At 43.2% G+C, this 14,717-nt stretch overlaps 3 protein-coding genes across 4 annotated transcripts; 2 read left to right on the top strand and 1 right to left on the bottom strand.

Annotated features, from left to right (window-relative positions):
* The first annotated feature begins 1,271 nt into the window (after positions 1-1,271).
* On the top strand, positions 1,272-3,616 carry LOC137912646 (mRNA decay activator protein ZFP36L1-like). Its single transcript, XM_068756782.1, has 2 exons — positions 1,272-1,325; positions 2,414-3,616. Exons 1-2 carry the CDS (start codon positions 1,272-1,274, stop codon positions 3,614-3,616), a joined length of 1,257 nt encoding a protein of 418 aa, XP_068612883.1.
* Positions 3,617-9,025: 5,409 nt separating this feature from the next.
* On the bottom strand, positions 9,026-10,993 carry LOC137912656 (trafficking protein particle complex subunit 6b-like). 2 transcript variants are annotated; one of them, XM_068756795.1, is made up of 7 exons: positions 10,944-10,993; positions 10,541-10,641; positions 10,237-10,304; positions 10,033-10,150; positions 9,838-9,921; positions 9,589-9,682; positions 9,026-9,352 (listed from the first exon to the last, which is right to left on the bottom strand). In XM_068756795.1, exons 2-7 carry the CDS (start codon positions 10,637-10,639, stop codon positions 9,321-9,323), a joined length of 495 nt encoding a protein of 164 aa, XP_068612896.1. In that variant the 5' UTR covers positions 10,640-10,641; positions 10,944-10,993; the 3' UTR covers positions 9,026-9,320. The 2 variants fall into 2 exon arrangements, with proteins under 2 accessions (XP_068612896.1, XP_068612895.1); XM_068756794.1 differs by lacking the exon at positions 9,026-9,352 and having other exon boundaries at positions 9,542-9,682.
* A 365-nt stretch (positions 10,994-11,358) lies between these two features.
* LOC137912665 (biogenesis of lysosome-related organelles complex 1 subunit 3-like) lies at positions 11,359-13,040 on the top strand. Its single transcript, XM_068756806.1, has 5 exons — positions 11,359-11,430; positions 11,655-11,770; positions 11,892-12,078; positions 12,211-12,311; positions 12,750-13,040. The coding sequence occupies exons 2-5, from the start codon at positions 11,657-11,659 to the stop codon at positions 12,933-12,935; spliced, it is 588 nt and encodes a 195-aa protein (XP_068612907.1). The 5' UTR covers positions 11,359-11,430; positions 11,655-11,656; the 3' UTR covers positions 12,936-13,040.
* The last annotated feature ends 1,677 nt before the right edge of the window (positions 13,041-14,717 follow it).

The raw sequence follows: 14,717 nt of genomic DNA, 5'->3' as shown, positions 1-14,717 counted from the left end.
CATGGTTCCAACTAACACAAGAACGTGCAATGATTACATTCACAGGCGCTTGTCAACAAAAAACAACTGAGAATAAAACCTTCACAGATATTCAAAAAGAGAACCTTATATTTCATCTATCACTCATGTCACCCAATATCTGGCTAGAAGCACTGAACTGTGCAGATAAAAACTGAAAATGTGTTGTTGTTTTCTGTAGTTGCAGCCGAACACTATGCTGTAGTAATCCCTTTTACATCCCCAGAGATGTTAAAAAAGAAAAAAGTCTGCCACTCCTGGCAGACTTTATAGGTGTGTGTGCTCAGAACGCCTCTTTGTGACGGCCAAATGTGCTGTGGGTCTTTGAGCAGGCAGATATTCTCATGGCTCTCATCCACAGTGGAGTTTTTCACACATCTGCCTTTGAAATCAAAGACTTCGCTCCTCTTTGTCTGTGAAGGCATTCGGGCTGTCTTTTCCAGCCATGTGTTCAGTCCTCCTGTTTTCGGCCTTTATTCTTCTGCTGGCATTTTATTGTGGCTCTTGTCGTTTTATGGCTCTTTAACTTCTTCAGTGTAATTTTTCCCCAGCCCCTTATTTGAAAAGATATGACAAAATCATATACGTAGAATAACTTCTTAGAATGTTTAATGGTGAAAATGTCTTAAAGCAAATATGACAAAGAGAATCACATTCCTGTGTGGAGACATTTTAGAAAACAGATCTAAAACTTTCCAGAACCAGGCATGAAACTAACGAATGCCATGCCGCTGCACTACTTTTGAATTGTCTTTAAATTAATTTCACAGTATGAATTACATACAATAATTATAAACCAAATTTCAGTAAGTATTCTGTTTTATTTTAGCACTAGTATTGTGCTCATATTATTATTACTATTACTGCTTTAAATAATAATTGTGAAGTTTGCATCTTATTTCTATTCCTCTTATTTAAAACTCTAGGTGGATATAATTTCTTTGTTTGTCTTCTATGAATGATGTTATTAGTATAAAGCATTTAGAAAAGGCTAAAAATGCTAATTTAAAGTAGTGTTTTGAGGAAAACAACTCTGGCAGTCTGGCCCACAGCGGAGTGGGAGGGGCCTTTCGCCGTGTTAGGTTTTAAATCCACACGTGGTCTGCGTCTCGGCCTTGTTTAGCAGCCGCAGACACAACTGGAAACTTCCTACCAACTTATGCTAGCGAGGTGCCCGCGTCTATCGCCGTGAGGGGCAGCCGCGATCGGACGACGTGTCGGGGTTGTTGTTGTTTTTTTTTAAACTGTGCAGAATGCCATCTTACCCCCTCAGCCAGTTTTCGGACTTGGAAGAGATGATGTGCAAGGTAAGCGCGGGGGGGAGGAAAAAAAAGTTTAGCGAGAAGTGGGGAGAAGTTTAGAGTGGAGAGAAAGTTTGCTAACTTTAGGGGTTGGTTAGCTAGCTAGCTAACAACTAACTGCGCTAACTTTTCGTTGTTCGTATTAGCGAGTCTCTGGCGTATATTATTTTCTTGTTTTAGCGGTTTAGTGATGAATAGTGGATTTACTGAACTTCTGACGAATACTTTTACGTCGTTTTTAGCCTGGACTTTGGCGCTAACTGCGATCTCGTCGCGAAGCGGACGCGTTGCTGCGGGCAGGTGTCCAGATTCGTTGCGACATTAGCCCATTGGACAGACTTTTGCTTAACGAGGTGGTTTAGCCTGCGTAAAGAGAAGCTAGGCGGTTAAGCTAGTTGTCTTCACATCAGTAATATCGGTGGCTCGTTATCGATAGACCAAGCTGCCAAAGTGATTTGAATCACCGCCGTTACTAACGCTATGAACTGCCGCTGTTTTTATTGCATTAAACCGCTGAACACGCGGCTCAAAATGTGAAGGTGCTAAATGTGCTTTTGCGCTTTTGCAAACTAACGTGGTGGAGTCGCATGCGGCTCCCGGGAACACGCTGCGTGTGCTATCAGCGTGTATTTGAATGTTGTTGCTGTGAGAAACGTAGTTTATCAACTTTTTTGTCATCTATTTAACAGCAACGGAAGTTGAGCACGCTATAAGAGCTCTAAATGCTTAATGCTCAGCTGTGGATGTTACATCAGAATGTCCCTTTGGGATTAATAAAGTAATCTGGATCTGAAGGATTCTCTCTGAATTTCTCCAAACTTTCAGCTTCAGCTTTTTTTTTCTTTTTTTTCTTCATTTGAATCTCATTAGAAAAATTTCAAATTGTGTTTTCTGGAAACTCAAAGCGACTTTGAGTTTCCAGAAAAGCACTATATAAATAAAATGTATTATTATTACTGGAAATACGATGATATATTACATTGCAGATTGAGCTACCATGTATATAACTTTGCGGCGTCTGAGTGCTTGCGCGAGCCTTGGTGGATTGTAAAGGTAAACTGAATGGGCTAATGATGTGTCGTCTGTTTTCACAGCAATTGCTGAACCTCGACTTGAGTGACCAGAGCGGACCGCCACCATCCCTCGGCCTGGCAATGAGAACTCCAGGTTACATCAGTCAGCTTCACTGCAACACATCACTGTCCCTCTCATCTCTCTCCTGCCTCTCCACCGAGCATTCTGACAGTGCACTTCTAGCCTCCGGCCAATGGGGGCAGCAGTCGGAAAGCCCCACGTCTTCCCGACTTACCAATTCCAACCAGTGGAGAAAGTCGGGCTTCTTTGGCCAGCGCTCCATCAGCATGGTGGAGAGCAGCAGCCTGACGCCAGCGAGTCTGGGCTGGCCCGGAACCGACGTAAAGCATTCCCAGAGTGACGTCGGCCCCATCGCGCTAAACGCAGGCTCTTCCTCGTTATCCTCATCGCGCTACAAGACTGAACTGTGCCGATCTTTCACCGAGAGTGGCTTGTGCAAGTATGGCGGGAAGTGCCAGTTCGCACACGGGCAAGAAGAGCTGCGGGATCTGAGCAGACATCCGAAGTACAAAACGGAACCATGTCGTACTTTTCACACCATCGGCTTCTGCCCGTATGGGATGCGCTGCCACTTTGTGCACAACAATGAGGAAGATAAGACCCCCCCAGCTGCTCGCTCCTCCTCCCCCAGCGTTGCCCAGCAGCTACCTGCATCTTCCCGCTTGCACAGACCTCCTCTAGTGAGGCAGAGCTTCAGCTTCGCCGGGTTTCCCTCTGCTCCCCAGCAGCTCCTCCAGCCTGCTCTTACGGCTCCTCCTTCTTTCACGTGTGCCCCATCGGCCTCTCCTCCCTCCAGCGCCGACTTCACTGAGCTGCTGTCCCAAGCGTTCCTCGAGATTGACTCTGCCTTTGAGGCCTCCCCTGCCCACCAGTACCGGCCCATGGGTCAGGCTGCGGCGGCAGACCCCCGTTCTCCATTCCTGCCTTCACCAGACTCCGGCTGTTCTCCCTGCGGGCCGTCTCCAAACGCTTCCCCGTCCCTGAGACAGAGTCCCGGTGCTGCCGAGGTCTGTCCAGGGCCACTGGGTGACCGGTCCCTGTCCTCCACGTCTCTGTCAGACCAGGACCAGGATGGCAGCAGCTCCTCCGGGTCGCTCAGTGGCTCTGAATCCTGTGGCGGCATCAACGAAGCCAGCGGCAGACGTCTGGCGGTGTTCAGCCAGCTGTCCGTTCCAGAGGACGCCACTGGGTTCAGCCTTTAAACGTATTCACATAAGTTAGACTACAACATGCAGAATCTGGATACCCTTAAGACAAAAATATATTTAGTACACGCAACACTTACACAGTTGACCCCTGCAAGTTCCTCCACATCGACCACAAGCAGAGGGTGGACTGAGACATTCCTTGTACGCGTCTGTCACGAGAGAAAGAGCCCCCCCGTGAGGGACTCCGAGGTTTACCTTTAGATTTATGTGGTCACTGGCATAGCTACAGTGATGGAGAAGATAGAATGTGTGTCGCCACCATAATGTAGTACGTATCAACTTTGAAGTTTAACAGTGCTGGAAGTATTAAGATGCTTTACCACAACAGTATGATGAGATTGCAGATTGGAATCGCGGTGTGATTGGCCAATCGGTCGCCTGTTTCCGAGGCCAGCGTCACCATTTATTTGCCAAAGACGTATGTTTGTAACTCGATCATTTAAGGGCTCCTCTTAGGAAAGCAGGGCAGCTGCGTGAACGCATGGTTTGCCTGTGAAGCAGGGCTGCAGTCAAAGGTCACCAAGGGGGGAAAATTGCGATGCGCCTCCTTGCTTTGAAAAGTCTAATAATCTCTGGGGGGGGGGGGGGGGTGGAACAAGTAAGGAGTGCATGCCCTGCCACAGGCCACCAATGGCTCTGCTGATGAGTCGCGTTATCAGCCAGAAGCCTGGATTATGGTGGTGAAAACACACTGTCCTATGTTAGTGTTTCGCAGTAACTGTACGCAGTATTGTTTCCAAGCTAGTGAAAGTTATTTTTCTCAAGACTGTACAGTCTGCCTCGTGTTTAGACGACTGACCTTGAACCCGAATGTTAAGTTTTTAAAACAACTGAAGTGCCTGTAGTGTTGTTTAACAGGTCATGTTACAATGTTGAAACAAGATTTGTTGGCTGGCGAGGAGAGAAGTGACGGTGGGTTCGGAGTCCCCTTTTTTTAAGTAACTGAGTGTTGGTTCCATTTCTTGGTAAGAAATTTTTACGACAGTTTCTTTGCCTTTCATGCATTTATCCACAGACTGCCACCAGTAAAATAACCAAAGGTAACTTTTAATGCCCCCAAAACCAGCGGCCAAGATCTTCCTCTCTTCTTGATGACACAATTATCTGTAAAGCTGCACATAGGAATAATATCTGGTTTGCTATGTGTTGGAAGATGCAGGCAATGAAGAAAAAAAAGACACTGAAATGTCACCAAATTATTTATTTAGCGTCTTGTTTTGTACAGATATGATCTGGGTATCGGAACACTTAATACTGCCGTATGATTGTTTCATGAAAGTTCTGTTTTACCTCCCAAAAAAAAAGACCTTAGTGGTGCTAATCTGTGTTTTAAATGAGCTTCAATGCAGACATTCCCAGGAGTGTGATTCTTTTTTCTTTCTTTTTTTTCCATCAACAGCCAGCATCACTTTTTTGACAAGCAGATCTTTGTATCTCAACCCACTCACCATTATTCACTCTCTCTCCTTCTCACTCAGCATTGATTCTCTTACTGTTATTGTTTTTTGCTGTTACTGCATGTGTAACGTCCTGGTCACAAGTGTGTGAACTGTGCACCCAGGTCCGTTACCTGACGGAGCTAAGTCGGCGTTCTGGAGGGTTATGGCGTGTATGCTTACTGTTATAGACTTTTTACTTGGCTGTTTTGTGTACTTGGTTAGAACAGACACTGCTGTTACTGGTCTATTTAAAATTTGCCTTTCCATCGACATACGCTTGAGGCCTGTTTAGCATTGAACATGATTATCTGTAGTAAATTAATTTCTTTAATTTATTTTAACGTATTTATAGAGTACTTTGAGTTGTTAATGCTTGTATCAAGTTTAATATATATTGTTTTGCTTTTTTTGTACTGAAAATAAAGTTTTTTGTTTTTTTTAAACTCCCTTCGCTTAATGCCGATTCTTGTAACGCTATCTGAAATATCTAAGAAGCCTTATGTTTCTGGTTCATGCGGTGACTGACGTAAAAGGAGGCCGCTTGTGTTTTAGTGTGACGCTTGCTGTGGTATCTGACGCATTTTTGTAACGTTTTATTCACTGCAGGAAGGAAGCGAGCAGGAAACCAGATGAGCTGTCGTTGAGGTTTTCATTGTCGGTCACGTTACCCCCAGTAGACCGACGCGTTTCAGTTGACCTGTGTCCACACGTTGAAATTATAAACATGACAGCCTCATAAGTTGCACAAATGTCTTCCCCTTCAGTTTGAACATTTCCACAATTTTAACCATTTATTGTAAATCTTTTGCCTTTCGAGTGAAGTCGGGTGAATGTACATAACTGATAGATCCTGAGTTTATCTGTAGCCTCGCACGGCCCCTGCGCGATGGGTCGCAGGAAGACTACATGCGCGTCATGTGAGGAACGGTGTGTTCAGCTTTCAAGGACAACTTCAGCGTGAACTAACGGGATGTTAAATTCAGTCACCGGGAAGAGTTTTGTGTGCTCCCTCTAAATACAGGAGCATGCATAATTTTCGGCCGCGTGGAATTCTACTTTCCTCTCCGGTTTCACGTATGCAATGGAATGTTTGTGAAAATATGATTTGAGCTGGAAACCAGTCCAATATAGGATATAGCAAGACACCGGTTTGTGTGTCTGGGAGTGAAGCCAATGAAATTGAATGCGGAGATGAGAAGTCTTTTGTCCGCCTTTTAATTTGACCAATCCTAGACTCCGAACGATCTCCTTTCTCTCTCGCTGATTCCATCCTTCCCCTCTTCAATCTGCGCTGTGTGGTTGTTCGGCAAAGCCTTTATTAAATCAACAGTATCTATCGAGTGCCTCATTCAGGGGAAATATAATTTTCCTCCTGTCATAAGTAACTCCGGCAAACAGACCCACCTTTAAAACCAAGTTGGGCCTGAGCAGGGCTGAAGGGGAAAAACTGGCCCTGGAGGAAGTCTTTCTTTCATGTGCACACATGAGCTATTATCTTGCCACTGTTAGCATGAGATGGGATGGCTGTGAGTGATTAGTGGCAGTGAAAGGTTTCAAGGCGTGTGTGAGTGTGTGTGTGCTGTCTTGTATCTGAGCTAGACATTCTCCTGCACTCTTGCCCCGTAGGCTGTAGGACAGGCAGGCAGATGGCTGCATTCAGGTCCACCACGGGTCAACGCATGGCCCCAAGCGGCAACGTTTGTGTTGTGAAGCGCGGAGACTTGCGCTCTGACGAGACAGGATTGGAGGAGGAAGTTGGGAAATGAAGTCGGGGAGGCAATTTGAGAGGATGAACATGAGCAGGCAAAACAAAGATTTAAAATGGATTGTAGCTCCAGGAGTTTTATGAATTTTGAGTGGTAATTTCTTCTTTCCCTAATTACCCCCCCCCCCAGCTTGGCTGCCATTGGTCAAATGTCACAATTTGGTCAAACCCAATGGCCGTTTGTTTGTCCGACCTGAACTGAAGGAGCTGCCACTGACGTCTCACTGCACAAGTCTTTAGACGGTTTTTGTGGACACTGAATTTCAGCGAGTCATCAGCTTGAGATGGAGAATGTTGGTCTGACTGGCTCCCCCCCCCTTTCTTTCTTCTTGCCCCTCAACAACCCCTCCTCCTGTGTGCTCACTCCTTCCATTCACCGTTACTCTTTCTGAGTGATTATTGTGATGCAGGGTAAAGCTGGAGGGGGGGGGGGGGGGGGGGGGTAAAGCCACATAGAGAGAACAGCACAAAACAGCTGTTGTTGGACGATCACCGTCTTTCACCATACCGAGCTTCAGATTTTGTCCCTTCACACCAAGTCTAAGACTTGAGGCACAGACGCCGGAGACCTTTCACATCCTCACCTTTCCCCGTGGTCACCCTCCTCTCCCTCACTGCTTCCGCTGCACCCCCACTCCGACTATTCATTTTGCTCATCGACTCTTCATTCTCCATCTTTTTCCTCTTGCCCCGCTCTTCATCTCAACCGCTCCCCCATTTTTTTGAACAATTCAGCCCCCTCTCAGGCTTTCACCCTAATCTTCCCCCCCACCCCTCCTTTCCAGTGAGGATTTGTGCAAAGCCTTTAACGGCTTGCAACAAATGGGCCAAACTGCGGGCTGTAGTCAGGTGCTTCACATTTCCGCAGATGTCCGTCTCAGTTTCCTCCACTGTTTTCTTCTTCTTGGCAGCATTCCTACACGAGCGCGTCATGCTGTCAGTTCTGATTCGTGATGCAGATCAGCCGGGGGGTAGGATGACGGTCGACTTTAAACCAGGGGACTTACTTACTCTGAAGCTCATTCAACAATCTTGTCTCGGGGGGGCCTTTGCTCTGAGTGTTAACCTGACATTTCAGATTAAGCATTTGGGCAAATATGAAAGAGGTCCTCCAATGATGAAGCATCCTTCTGCCATATTAGGGGACTTTCAAGTGGTAGATTTGTAAAAAGAATGATTAAAATGAAAAGGTCAAGTTCAAACGCCTCCCACAACCAGCAGAGACTTTAAAGCCAAAAATAACCCATTGACATTTTTCTTTGTGTTTAAAATGATAGTCTGCCTGTAGGTGATGAAGAAGTGCCAAACATAACAATGACAAATAAATGTATTTGATGGTCATGGTCTTGCTTGGATGGGTTGAGGCATCAAAACTAATTCATTATGTTTAGTCCAAAAGTTCCTCGTTTAGGTTCGGGAAAAGATTCGCTCGTGGGCTTCTTCCACTTTCTGCAATTAAACACATTGTAAAAAATGCAATCTGTAAAACAACAATGGTACCAACTGTTATAATGGTCTGTCTGAACCCAGTTAAGCTTGTTACAAATGCAATGTTTGGTTTGGGTTCAGCTTATAGGGGTGGACCTTTTGATCACGAACACCTCGGAGCAGCAGCCATATTATACAGTATTAGAATATGAATCTACGTCATGAAATAAAATAAAGCAGGGGTTGTAGAAAATGGAGCGTGCTCACAACAAAATGTTAGGAGATATGGTTCCCACTGATGAGTTCAAGGTAGCTGAAGATAAAAGCTGTGTGTCCCTCTAGTGGCACAAAGAGGTAACAGCAACTACTAGAGGCATTGCGTTGAATGAGTGTTGTACAAGAGATTTCATAGCTTTTAGTCGATCACGTTGGCAATTTACTGCAGACTACTGTACATAATGCTTTACAAAAGACAGGATTTTTTTAGGCAAAAAAAAAGGCACAGAATCATCCAACATATCTTCTTGTACCAGTGGCTCATCTTGGATTCACATTTTGTCTTGAGATGAACTGAATCTTAAATGTCCACCAGCTATTAGACGGGTGCGAGAAGAGACGGCATGACAGGTGGTAGTCCGAAACGATCAGCCGAAATGATGACTCGTCGTAAAGTCTGCGGATGTAATCTTTCATTTTCAGTTTTCTCATGGTGAGATCCAAGTCCTTTTGAATTTAGGGATTCAATACAGTACAAATAATATCACAACACAGTGACAGACAGACTGCAAATTTAATGGAACTATTGAGAACATCACACATCTGTACAAAATACAAAACAGAAGAGAAACATTTCTATCTGTGACAGAACCGCATTAAGAGGGTCAGCCCTTGCTAACCCTCTTACCTGGACATCTGCAGAACTGAGCTACTCCTGTTTGACCCGGTTGTGAAAATCAGGGTGTCGTTTGATTTTCCTCAGTGACTGGACAGGAAAAACGGTCATCGCTTCAGGATTAACAGAACGCCGCGGGGCCTAGTTCACTTGTACCAGGGAAACGGAACGGATTCACAATTTCTGGACTACCACCTGGAATTTACCTGGAAAAACAGAACAAAGGGAGAGATTAACCATTTGTTTAGTCCATAAGAATGTATTTAAAGTAATGAAATTAAGTTTCTTACTCAAAGACACCACACATTGTACAAACATGTTCTCTTTTAACGGGCCGTACAACCATCGAGACATTCGGACAGGAGTTTTACTATTACTGGAGGTCAGCAAGTGTGTCACCAGACTCTACCCATCAAGGGATTGGTGTTCTGATACAACTTACAGGACGGCATGACAGAGACCTCGGCCGTCACCACGCTGTCCAGACCGAGGTTAGACAGAGCTCCTCTCACCACGCCACATGAAAAGGCAAGGTACTGAGAGGAAAAACGCACAGAGAGAACATTAGAGATTAGTAAGAGATGAGACGCTGATACTGATTTATTTGGCTGTAAATCAGTCTACACGAGCCATGTAGGGGCCGAAGAAAAGTCGTTTTGTGTGTTAATGACAAAAGCGTTCCCATAGTAACCTTAGGAGCCTGATCCAGGTACTGTTTTCCATTGGAGAGCTGAGTCAGCAGAGAAAACTTGTTATCCTGCAGAACGTAGGTTCCCTACAGCAAAGAATAAATAAAACACGTATGAAGGAATGGTGTACCTTGATTTCTAGATATATTCTTTGCAGTAGTACTACGCATATTGTCATTGCACATTTTTGCCTTCACCTGATGGTTTGTTCTGAGGTTGTCGACCTGCCTTCTGAAAACCTTTGTCCAGAAATCTTTACAGATAAACTTCATCACATCCAATTCATCCTTGAAGCTCGGCGAGTCGCGGGTCAGTCTACTCCAGAGGGACAGTTACGCTGTAGTGATGCATGTTATACACTGTGTACTAATACACACACTGTATGTATGGGGCTTTCTTGCCTTTCAATGATGCCTTGTCCCACTCTGAAGCCCATGCTCTCAAGCACAGAAACACAAACAGCTCTGTCCTGGAGAGAAGAAATACAAGTGGTTAAATTGGTGAATGTTTACAAGATTAACAAGTGCATCTTTTGCGTTACATGTAGTCCGATAAAGCTTTATTTTTTATTATAGAGGAAAACACTGGTTCAACGTGACAATAATCTCTTGCTAAATTATGACTCGAGATCGCAGTGTAAGTCATGGCTAAAGTGTTTTGATATAACATCACATTGGTGGATTGTGTCGTATTTGTTGAACACACCTTATTGTCCTTTATCTCTCCTTTTCCGGATCGCTGCTCCGTGTAAACATGAGACACGATCTCCATATGGAGAAAGTCAAACAGAGACTCGTCTGCCATTTCTAATCAACACACAAAAAGGAAGTATTACAGCCGGATGCGACGCCAGAATCAAACAGTTTCTCTGCACCTATTTAGCCAGACTTTAAAAATACAAACAGGCATCCATTTACGGCGCTTGAGCATTAAGCTAAGTCAACAAGAGAGCGAAAGACAGCTAGCAAGTGTTTGCTAACGGCAGTGTCCAGGTCGCAATAGGTATTTTCTAATGTTGATCGATAAAAGAAAATAGGGGCGAAGTAATTATTGTCTTTATCGACCCACAGGCAATTGAAAATAGAGCGACGCGTCCACAGTAAATTACCTGCGTAAGGATTGTATGCGACACGAAGTATACACAAGTCCTACTTCAACAGTCGCACTCGATTTGTATACCAGGGTACTCCGCAGGACATTCAGATAGGCGGAGTTAACGATGGTCAAGCTCAAGAATAACCTCAAAAACCACTGTTTAATGGTAGCTTGCACGGTCCTCGTCAACCAAAATGATACAAAAAACACTTATGAACCAATAAAAAAGAAGTATATTCTCTAGTGATGGTAGCGTAACGTAATTTACACCTCAGTACCTACATTGATAAATCACATTACAATACGGGTTACGCCCGCTCTCATTACGAGCGTCCTCGTGAGTGTGACGCTACGTTTCTGACGCAGACGTCAAACGTCATTTCTCACGTGACATGACTACTGAGTGTGGATTGGGCGTTAGAAAATAACCCACTTCCTCACTACTCATGTGATTAGTGACAGTTCAGAGGTTCGGACTTTTGTTTTTATCTGTGCAGTAGGTATGTAAACATTGGATCCGATTCTTAGTTTGCATTATGGATGTACATCAATATAACCTTTTATTATCATATTAAGTTAGTTGAAAGCACAATTGGCATAGCCGTCGGTTTTCAGCTTCGCTTATGTTACCATTATGTTTCGGTAGTATACGTCCTGTTATTTAAAGGCAGCTAACTGTGTTTCGTTTTGTGTGGTATTCGTTCATGTACGTGTACATGTACAGTCATGTCTAGCGGGTACCAGATCGTGGTGCAGGGCGAGGCCTCCGAGACAGACTCTGATGATGAAGTCTACCTCACTTCCATGTCTGCTCCCCAAACAACCGCAGTGGGAGCCAAGGTGATCTTCCCAACATTTGCCGGGTCCTTCCGTGTTTGAGAGCAAAATTGGGAGAACATTATCTTCATAATCACCAGCCAAAGCTTCTTCCTTTTGCCCGTGGGTCTTTGTCTGACGTCAGGTTCCTGGGGAGGCATCGGAAACAGACAGCGAGGGTGAGGAGGTGCAAGCGGATCAAGCTACTACGCCGAGCCAGCAGGGGTCTCGGATACTCAAGCGAGACCTGCCGCCTCTTATTGTAGTCAGAGACCGTCCTGACATAGAGTCCATCGTAGAAGACAGGGCGAGCCCCGGACGCAGGCTGCATGGTGAGCCGAATAGATCATTACAGTAACACAGAGCTTTTCCAGGCTTCGCTTGGTAGCCTTCAATTGTATGTAAGGGTGGAGCTGGAGATCTTAAGTACTTAATGCATTTTTTTAATGTTATTCTGTTTCCAGATGAGACCTTGTTACAGCAGAAGCTGCAAGAATCTAACAGCCGGCTATATAATGACGTGGGACAGACGGTTCGGCAGGTTTACAGCAATGCCACTAAAGAGGTATGCAGATGGACACTTATTAAATGTATTGGTTAGACATACAAAGGTGCATACAGGCCCCAGTTTACTAATCCATTAGACTGAATCGGCACTTTTATGCACCAAGTTTTTTTTTTCTCTGTACAGTTAAAGAAATGAAATCGATAATTGCATAATACACAAAATATAATGTAATGCAAATGATGGATTTAAGCTCTGGGGTGTTTATATATATCACAATGCATGAAGTTATCAAGGACAGAAATCACATTTCAGTCATGAGTAGGTACATGATCAGTGACGATACCTTTATGTCATCAAATACTTGTAATTAAAAGAGTACTTTTTATGATGATAATAACAGCCCTATGCCATGCAACACATGCCAGCCAGTTAGAAAGTTTTTGTCTCCATTAGTTTTGTGGTGACAATAGTTTGATTTTGGCATTTTTGTGAAAGGTCCACAGTGCAACAGCTCAGCTGAATGCTTCACAGAGTGCCATCATCAATGCATCCCACAGCATCAGATTAATCCTGGATGACCTGAAGGCCGTCTCTGAGAAGATTGACATCATCACCAGCTGCCAAATACTGCCTGATATTAACATTAATAACCAAAATAATTATACTGCTCACAAAACATAAATTTATGTTAAAAAAAATAGTTTTAATAGTTGTGCAAGTTTCTCATGTATTAATTTTTTTATTTTCTTTCATTAGAAAAATAATTTAAATCAATAAACCACTTTTACCGTCTGTTTTGTAGATGTCTAATGATTTTAATTGTTAGAAGCTGGAACTACCGGCTGCTGTCTTGATGCTTCAAAAATGGAGGTGCAAGGTTCTGTCACCTGGAAGAGTTAAATTAACATTTAGTCTGTTGATGTTTTGACCACACGATGGCGCTATTGATACAGCTATAATAAGAAATAACATTGAGGGTTGGGGGAGAATATTTGAAAAAAAGGTCCAAACATAATAGACAACACAACCTGAAACTTTTCTGTCAGGTGAAGCCATATTTATCTTTACACATTTCATGTCCCATATAATTATGCAAGATGGATTTGTTATGTCCAGTCATTTGGTGAAATAATGGCGGTTCTTTTTTTACTTATATTAAAGTATAGTAAGTCCATAATGTAGAGCTATTTTTGTATCAAGTATGCATTAATCATGGATTCAAAAGCACAACATCTTAGCAAAATAAATAAATAAATGAAAAATTACTGCTGAATGCAAAATTTTCATTATACAAAAATGTCTCAATTTAGATGACTAATTGTGGGGTTTAATTCACTAATCAGGGATCAATTCTTTTTTTTTGTCTTATGTAAACCTGTTATAATAGTAATCAGACTCTACAAAGATTTAGATCTACAGTTCTTCAAAAGTACGATATTAAAATTGTGGATGGAGAAGAAGCATACAATTTAATATAATATAAATTATATAATATAATATGGAAAAGAAGTTCACAGAGCAAAATTGTACTTAATAAAACTTTGTCAATAATTGTATGTCTGATGATGATGATGAATATATTTATTAGATAGAATGTTAGAGTACAAGTACAGTCACACAGTAGCATGTATTACAGTACAAATAAAGTCAAACATCCTGTCTAAGAGGAGCATTTCAGAAAAGCCCTTGCGGTCTTGTTTCCGTTGAAAGTCCTTCGTACATAAATCGTCGACATTTAACAATACCAATAAAAATAAAACCAATATTAAATTACTCAATTGATGCAAATAATGTAATTTTGTAGTAAATAAATAGAATACATATAAAAAGTGTTCCAATCAATGTGTATAGAATGTACAAAAGAAAAAGCATTTTTCTGCGACTGAAATATGTTTTGTTTTTTTCTCTCTCTTAAATTTACCTCTCTGTTGTTCCTCTTTCCAAGTTCAGATGCTGTGGTATTCTGAATTTTTCACCCCTCAAACTCACTCGGGGAGCAGTCAGAAAAAAAACGTCCCTAACCTTATTCCTGTCCAGTCCCAGGACAAATAGATCCAAACATACGCAGCGATGGTGATCAGCAGGACTTTGCTCCACTGGTTGGTTGCTTTTGGAGACTTATTTATCGTTTTTCTCCCAGGGCGACTGAGACGCATGAGTCTGTATTAAATGAGCAAATAAAAGGATGCCGTTCTGTTTCTGCTCTAAGTCTAATGGCTCAGAGAGTCGCACGAGGTAAAGAAGCTGCACAGTCTCTAAATCGCTCTTTCGGGGTCAGGATACAATAAAGTTTGTTCATAGTTGCCTTTGTGTGTGTGCCTGTGTGTGTGTTTTGTATGCTGAGTCACATCCATCATGCTTAAAGCAGATAGAGCAGCAGAATGTTTGTCATGAGAGAACTGAGGGGATCCACTGAGGCATCATCAGAGGGACAGCTGAGTGTGTTGGGCGCGGTGTTAATGA

The sequence above is a fragment of the Brachionichthys hirsutus genome, unplaced genomic scaffold (assembly GCF_040956055.1).
Source record: "Brachionichthys hirsutus isolate HB-005 unplaced genomic scaffold, CSIRO-AGI_Bhir_v1 contig_769, whole genome shotgun sequence".
NCBI classification, from domain to species: domain Eukaryota; kingdom Metazoa; phylum Chordata; class Actinopteri; order Lophiiformes; family Brachionichthyidae; genus Brachionichthys; species Brachionichthys hirsutus.
Note: the sequence above shows the minus strand (reverse complement) of the source record. Positions and strands in the feature narration are given on the sequence as shown.